At 36.8% G+C, this 8,632-nt stretch overlaps 1 protein-coding gene across 4 annotated transcripts in view; it reads right to left on the bottom strand.

Moving 5' to 3' along the window:
* The window catches only part of IDE (insulin degrading enzyme), an 85,082-nt gene that overhangs the window by 42,387 nt on the left and 34,063 nt on the right, over window positions 1–8,632 (bottom strand). For all 4 annotated transcript variants that reach the window (XM_067465743.1, XM_060768710.2, XM_060768708.2 and 1 more), the window contains exons 8-11: window positions 7,916–8,008; window positions 6,165–6,256; window positions 3,803–3,883; window positions 1,418–1,521 (exon numbers count right to left, since the gene is read on the bottom strand). In XM_067465743.1, the coding sequence (XP_067321844.1) occupies window positions 1,418–1,521; window positions 3,803–3,883; window positions 6,165–6,256; window positions 7,916–8,008 (370 nt within the window). The remainder of the gene's footprint in view (window positions 1–1,417; window positions 1,522–3,802; window positions 3,884–6,164; window positions 6,257–7,915; window positions 8,009–8,632) is intronic.

The raw sequence follows: 8,632 nt of genomic DNA, 5'->3' as shown, positions 1-8,632 counted from the left end.
CGACAATGCTTCAATCTCCTTCTAAAAATAACCACACTAATAAACAATGAGACAGACGCTTGCTCAAATAGACTCTTTTCTATGCAGCCACTGCAGTGGATGGAAGAAAACCGAGGTAAAGAGTAGGAAGGATCAGCATACAGCTGTATGTGTGAGAGACAGATGGGGTTATCTCCAAAACATGAATTCCAGATGTTTATGTGGGCCCTTCCATGCTGCCCCTAAATCCCAGGTTCTGATCCTAGATTATCTGTGTATCCCAGGTTATTTGGCAGTGGGGACTCATATATTCCAGTTTAATGCAGATAATCTGGGATCAGATCCTGGGATAAAGGGCAGTGTGGAAGGGCCCTGAGAAAGTCTATATACAGCTGCAGAGTGAGCCTACTGTGTGAGTCATAGAGACAAATCATATTTGTCTCAATATAAATATGGTATCCATTTACATTGAGGCAAAAATTGCCTCTATAATAACCCTCCCTTCTTTCAATATGAGCATTTAAAATATCCATATTTCCCTCATAACTAATTTTGGGTTCGATTGAAATAATCCAGTCTATAATCTAGGATCAACTGCCAAAAAGGTATACTTCCAGCTTTCCTTTTTAAGCCTTTCCTACAGTTTTTTTATTTAGTACCTAATCTCAGCTCTTTCAGATTCCCAAAGCAGCAAATTGTACTCATGAAATCAAGATCAAAAGCCCAAATTAAAGCAATTATCCTTGTCTACAGTCAGAGGTTAACCATCCAAAAGAGACAGTGACAGGATGTAAAACTTTGATAAAATCCATGAAAACTGGATGAAAAACTCAAACAAATAACAATTCAGTTTAATAACCAACTGAGAGATGGACAACTGCGACAATGGTGGAAATCAGTTTCACTTCAGCACCTACAATCTACTCCAGGCCCAAAATGGCAAAACAAAAAAATGCTTTAAAAATAAGGGGAAAATCAGAACCAGGAATGACGAGGCAACTACCTTTGTTTTTTACATTTTTTGCAAGGGTTTGTCTGGGACAGGGAATGCCAACCATGATAAAAGAGGAAGAAAATCAACTTGGGCAGAAAATAAATATTTTATAACAATGAACAACGGAAAGAGCCAGGAAGAGGGAGAGATCCAGAGTGATAGAGGCCACAAAAAGGCCTGTGGCCTACAATTAACTTCCCACCCAAAGGAAGTTGAAAAAAGCAAATATTAACTCAAAATATTCTCTGCCCTTGTCTCCCCACAGACAAAGGTATTTTTGTTTGGAAAAAAGTGTATTTCTATAGTTTTTCAAACAGCTCTGTATTCAGTAGCCTTTGTTGTTTTTTATTTGAAGCAGTTTTGATCGACTAACACAGTATTAAGCAGCATGTGCTTACATTTCTATTGCTGTAATTTACACATAGATGTGGCAATGAGGCTTACCGGACATTTTCAGGTCTCAGTTTATCCAATACCATTTCTATTAGATCAGGCCTAAATTCTTCAAGTAAATATTCAGCTGCAAGAACTTCTTCAATGGGATAATACTAAAATAAATGAAATTTCATCCTTTTAGTCTAAAGACATTTTTAAAAATCACAGGTTTTCTGCAGAATACTAAGACAGATAATAATACAGTCACTAAGATTGTGTGGAAGGCAATTGTTGTCATTTTGGTATGCTATAAATGGTTCAGAACAAAGACCATCACTTAAAGTATGCTAAAATAAGAGTAGAAGATAAAAAGCAGTAAATGCTGACCCCTGGAGGATATTTTTGTAGTGAAAAAGCAATCATTCAGTAAACATAACAGAGAAGCAACTCAATAAACCTGGTTTCAGTCATTGTTACAGGATTCTTAGATAAATTATCCACTTTCTCTAAAGATACAAAATAAACAAGCATTTAATAATTCAGTCTGGAAAAAGGAAGGGGGCAGATGGGAATGCCAAAGCCAATTTGCAAAGTGGAACGGCTGTCTTTGTGGTGCAGAGACAATAATCTGGTTCTTAACATCAATAAGACCAAGGATCTTAAAGTGGACTAAAGAAAGAACAGAACAGAAATCCAGCCCTTGGTCACAAATGGAAACCAAGTGGAGCGGGTGGCCAGTTTTAAGTTTCTGGGTGTCACTGTTAAGGGGGATCTGACCTGAGGCACTCGTATAGCAGCATTGGTTAAGAGGGCCCAGCAGAGAATGTACTACTTGAGACTTCTAAGGAACCAACAGCTGAATGAAAAACTGTTGGTGACTTTCTACCGCTGTGCTATAGAGATTATCCTAACCAACTACACTTGTGTGTGGCTTGGTAACTCCACAGTGGCAGACAGGAAGGCACTCCAAAGAGTCACCACTTCTGCACAGAGAATCATTGGTTCTACCCTCATTGGAAGAACTTTACAGGTCCCGCAGCCTTGAGAAAGCTCAGGGCATTCTTGGGGATCTATCCGACCTGCCACATTCTTTTTCTAATTATTACCATCTGGCAGACAGTACAGGAATATTATTATTATTATTATTATTATTATTATTATTATTATTTTCATTTATATTCCGCTTTATCTCTCTATATCCAGACTCAAAGCAGCTCACAACTAAAAACATTTCAATACAGCTTAGAATATACAAATATTAAAACATTACTAAACAACATTAGTATTAAAACAATCCAGGTTAAAACCATAAAGCATATAAAATCACAACACACGATCACAGTAGCCCTTGATGATCTTAAACACCTTCATCTTAAAAGCCTGCCTAAATAAAAAGGTTGTAGCCTTCCACCGGAAGGACAGCAGGGAGGGAGGCACTCTAGCTTCCCTGGGCAGGGAGTTCCAGAGTTGTGGGGCAGCCATCGAGAAGGCCTTTTCTCTTGTTCCCACCAACCGAGCTTGAGATGGAGGTGGGATCAAGAGAAGGGCGCACCTTCTTGACAAGAACCAACAGACTGAGATAAGCTCTTATCCTAGAGCTGTGGCTATGTTGAACTCCATGGTTTTGCATTGATGTGACATTGGGGGCTGTGTGGTGGTTGTTGGCGTGTGGAGGGATGGGTGTGTGCTGGGGAAGGCATTTAATTTCGATGTGCTATAGAATAATGACAATAAAGTTATTCTATTTTATTATGTTCTGTTATGTCTACATGAGACTTTAATAATAATTAATAAACTATCTCTAGAGCAGAACTAGAAATCTAGGGTTCTCCATACATTGTAAAACACGGGTTTTCATCAGCATCAGCCAATAGGTCAACACTAAGAGCTACTTGAAGTAGTGGTGTATTACATCTGGATGATTACAAGTTCTAAATGTATTACACATTCATTCTCATCTTGAGGGCCACCCCGGCTCTAGATGTTCAGATACTAATTTCCAAACATGAAAACATTAAAATATATAATTTAATAAAACTAAGGCTGAGTACGAAAATGTTTTTGGTCTCCAGTTCCTGTTAAGTTTGATACAGGAAAGCTCAATAATTAAAATACAGTGGATCCTTCTTATTTGCTGGAGTTTGGTTCCAGAACACACCCATACTCACACAATGGATACCAAACTCCATGGATCCTCAAGTTCTATTATATACAGTGGAGTGGCATAATACAATTATGTTCCTTTTATAAAACTATAAAATCAAGGTTTGTTTTTGGGGCTGGTTGAATCAGTGATTACAGAATCTATAGATACAGAGACCAAGTGTAATGCGTTGTAAGCACACATGCATTGTAATGCTTTTGTAAGCATTAACAAATAATCTACTATTAAATGCAATCTGATATCATATACGAAATCTCATAGACAGCTCAAAATAAAAACTTATCACTTACATGCAGCATCCCTGCAAGTTTTGATGTATAACCTCGGGGTCTTTCCTTATCTTTAAACCTGAAGGCGACAGCATTTAGGTCCTAAAAATAGAAAGCAAATACAACAGATATTCTTTCTATCATACAGATTTATCAGATTAGTAGCTTTACAGAATGGATTGTAAGATATAAATTTAATTTGGTTTGCGAATAAGAACATTGGATAAATGTAAATGTTACAATTAAGCTACTACAAAGAAGTTACAGAACACAGCAAACAAAACATTTGATTGGTTGCATTCAATAGGATCAAGATGGGGTATACAGAAAACGTATTTAATTAAATATAATGAAAAGTAAACAAAGGGTATGTAAGCAAAGTTTCTGACCACCCAAAACAAAAAAGAAGAAGATATAATCCTCAGAATCTGTTTTAAGTCTAACAATTAAATCAGTCTCAACTAAAAGAAGATAGTACTTTTAAGGGATTACAACAGTTCTTAACATGTGTTAAGCAAAATTATTTCACGTATTAGTTCATTAACATATAATACTGTTGGGGCTCAGCAGTAAGATGCTGGAAATGTTGGGGATTCTGGGGGTTCTGATTCAGAGCACAATATTTTCACTGAGATTTTCACTCTCACTGTGTCTGTTCCTCAAGCTGAACCACAGAGAGAAATACAAGCCATAGACCACAGAGTCAGGCCGGGGCCAACAGCTGCAGACGAAACAGATGATGCTTCTCTTGAAATCAATTTCTTTGGCCTTCCCAAGAAGGGAGTTATTTCATGATAAGAGATTAAGTCTTCAGGCAGAGAGGGCCAAAGAAATGTTAAGGAGAAGGTCAGAAAGAATGTGTGAGAAACAGTTCTTACAGTCCTTGAAAAACAGGTGCAGAAAAAAATGGGACTCATGTTTGTTCGGTCAGGTTTGAGCTTAATTTAGCTGCTGCTTCCATCGCTTTAACTTCACGCTCATGACCAGCTCTCAAGTTTGTCTATGTTTCTATATGGATTTTTGCCTTGCTTGCTTAAATTCTTGTTTTAATGCTATGGATTATTGACTATGCTTAACCTCCTTGGATTTTCATGACCTTATTATATTGGTTTTCATATACCTTGCTCTTTGATTTCCTGTATATGAGTATCTTAGATTTTCATGGACATTACCATTTTGGACTATTGATCTTTGAATTCTGGACTATTGCTATTTTATAGCACATCTTTCTACTGCCTTTTGGGAAATGCCTCCCCCCCCCCCCCCGTGCTTTTGTATTGGTCTTTTGTAAATAAACTTCTGTAGATAGCAACTACTAGAATCTGTTTGATGATGAGTGTAAAGGTGTTCCTGACCTAGTGTGTGACAATAACAACCCTAACTCACATATTACATCTTAATGAGTTCAAGATGTAGTTTAAGGTGTTTAAGCATATAAGATGCTCCTATTCTTGTGTTGGCTAGAATACACAAGGTTTTCTCCTGCATATGGTGGACAGAGGACCAGAAATGACAGTGCATAGTTCCATCTTGTCTCCTGGATATGTTATCAGCTGGACACCCCTCCTCCCAGCACCAAGTGTCGCTCTGGGCCAGAGTGAAGAGAGAGGGGGCCAGGGGACAGTTCCACCTTGTCTCCTGTGCTATTCTAATAATATAATATAATATAATATGTATATATATAATATTTATAATATTATAATGTAATGCAATAATAATAATAATATATTATAATTATATATTTATGTTAAATGTAACTAATGGTATGGTGCAATATAGCAATGTTTAATGCTGATATTGTATTATGCTAATAATATAATATATTGTATGTAATATATACCTTGTAAGCCGCTCTGAGTCCCCTTTGGGGTGAGAAGGACGGCATATAAATGTCGTAAATAAATAAATAAATAAATAAAACCTACTCATTCTTCCATCCTTGACTTAAAATTACGATATGGTTATTCCTAAGAGATTATACTTCTTGGTGTGTCTCCATGCCATCCTAATTTAAGAATATGTGGCAATGAAAATAATGAGGTAGATGTTGACAGCAAGGAACAAGAGAAAGATTAATGAAAAGAACTAAGATAGTATTGTGCAAGACTGAAGTAATCAGAAAGAAGCCTAAAGACTTTACTGTTACATTTCTGATAAAATGGTGTGCTCTGTAACTATTATGATAAATTTAAGGTGTTAGCAAATTACTGTATAATGTATAATTTGTATTAAAAAAAACCCTATATGTATAATTTCAATATTAAAAGATTCAATGTGGGTAACTATTAAAGCGCTAAGATTACCACAATACTACTAAGTTTTTTAAGATATTGTTTTGAATGCAACAGACTAAGCAGCCAATACTTGTGTAAAAAGATCATACCTTGCATTCTTGAAAAACCCATTCTTGAGGTCCTTCTGTACGCAGCTTTTGTATATACTGAAACATGTGCAAAATGATATCTTCCACGTGTACTAAAAGAAAGAAAGGAAGATTGCTTACATGAGCAATGTCTTAGGGAAACACAAGTCTTGGGGCCAAAACAAATGATGCAAGAATCTGGCATGAGTATCTCCTGTGTGAGAAGTAAAAACAATGAGTCACTAATCCTATGTAACTAGAAACTGGGAAAGTGATTTATGACTTTTACTTCTTCTGTACTATCCTAACTGATATGTTACTCTATCACAGTGTTTCTCAACTTAGGGGTCCCCCCCCCCCACCAGTATACAAAGTTGGGTGTATCAGGTATTTGTGCCAAATTTGGTCCAGTGAATGAAAATACATTCTACATATCAGATATTTGCATTACAATTAATAGCAGTAGCAAAATTACAATTGTGAAGTAGCAACAAAAATAATTTTACGATTGGGGGTTACCACAACATGAGGAACTGTATTAAGGGGTTGCGGCATTAGGAAGGTTGAGAACCACTGCTCTACTACATAAGATAGCTTAAGAAATACTGATTTTAAAAACCCTTATGTAGCTGATATTATGGAAAACACAAGTCTTAGGGCCAAGATATGATAGTGAATGGAAAAGACCTCTTCACTATCATATCTTATTTGGCCCTTATAACTCAAAAAAGCAACGCATTTTTTGATGGAGGGTAAACTAGTAGAAACTAAGGGTGCATCTACAGTGTAGAATGTATGCAGTTTGACACCACTTTAACTGTCAAGGCTCAGTATTATGGGATCATGAGATTGGTAGTTTGGTGTCAAACTACATTAATTTTTCAGTGTAGATGCACCCTAAAAGTACAAGCATTCTTGAAAAATGTGTCACATACATCAGATACGTTCATATGAAAACTGCAGAACAAATTCATATGCAAACATTCATAAAAGAATAAATGTGCAGTCTAGGAAGCAAATACCATAAAGGAGCCTCAGTGGCGCAATGGGTTGAACTCTTGTGCCAACTGAACTGCTGACCTGAAGGTTGGCGGTTTGAATCCGTGAGATAGAGTGAGCTCCTGTTTGTCGGCTCCAGCTTCCCATGAAGGGACATGAGAGAAGCCTCCCACGGAATGGTAAAATATCCAGGTGTCCCCTGGGCAACGTCCCTGCAGACAGCCAGTTCTCTCATACCAGAAGTGACTTGGAGTTTCTCAAGTCGCTTCTGACATGAAAAAAAAGTCATCAACTAATCTCTCTGCTATAAAAAGAATCTTAGAGATGGCAGGTTGTAGATCAATTACTTAAGACCATCAGAATGAGGAACTGCTGATCAATTAAGAAAACAGTGGCAAACGGCAGGTGGATTTCCGCTACTTTCAGCAGAATAAAATGTGCCAGGAACTATTGTGAGCGAATGTCAGGAGGATTCAGAAGAAGGAGAATATTTATCAAGTCTACAGGACAGCCACCAACTGGGTTGCTTGACCCACAATCTCCAGAGAGAACGTTTAAAAATAACCTTACCTCCAAAGCAAGACTACAAAAGCAAATTTCTCTGAAGATATTCATCTTCAACACACTAGTTCAGTATGGGCTTTTTATCTAGAATGGATTTTCTACAAATTATTTCTCATTCTAAACACAAAAATGCCTCCTTTGAGTATCACATTTAGATTAAGGTCTTTTAAACAAAACTAAACAAAACAGAAAAAAAGAGCTTGACTTACAAAGTCCTTCTTCGGTAAGATCAACATTAATGATGAAAAACATGAAGCCTCTAGCACCTTCTTTTTGACCTCCAACCAATGTATTTACCCAGCCTGTGGAATAAGGTGCATTCAACATTTAGGTACAACACCTGACTTTTATTTTCACAAGCTTGTTATTTGTGTACACACATTCTAAGGACAAATCTATGTGGTTTTGCTTTATACTATAAAATATTATTATGAAGGAAATAGATGGAGTTTACAGATTGAGAATAAATGAAGGCAGCAATTAAGCATAAGAATATGCTAAACAACAGGTTTCAATACAGAATATATCACAGATGTACAGTTTCTGTTCAAATGACCCTCCTTTTACAAGTAGCTCCCATGTCCCACTTATTTTGAGTTTTAGGCCTGGTTTAAAATAGTTTCTGCTTCTAGTTCAAACAGTAATTACAGCTTGCTAATTCACACATCAGGTACTCACAGAAAATAGTGAGGAGTTCAGGGAAGACTACTGAATTGGACTAATCTGCTTCAGTACTTCTTTCCTATTACAAAAATGCATGCCTGTATAGCCCGACTATGGTCAAGTCCAAGGGACGCCCTGAGTATACAAGAAACCTCTGGACTAGGCTACTTGAGCATTTTTATCCTTGGGATAAGTTTCTGATTGTATTATTACTATTGCATAACCTGGAAATCATATAAACATTTCTTATTATTTTTTCAAAG

The sequence above is a fragment of the Anolis sagrei genome, chromosome 3 (assembly GCF_037176765.1).
Source record: "Anolis sagrei isolate rAnoSag1 chromosome 3, rAnoSag1.mat, whole genome shotgun sequence".
Lineage (NCBI taxonomy): Eukaryota > Metazoa > Chordata > Lepidosauria > Squamata > Dactyloidae > Anolis > Anolis sagrei.
The sequence above is the reverse complement of the archived record's forward strand: the minus strand, read 5'-3'. Positions and strand labels throughout refer to the sequence as shown.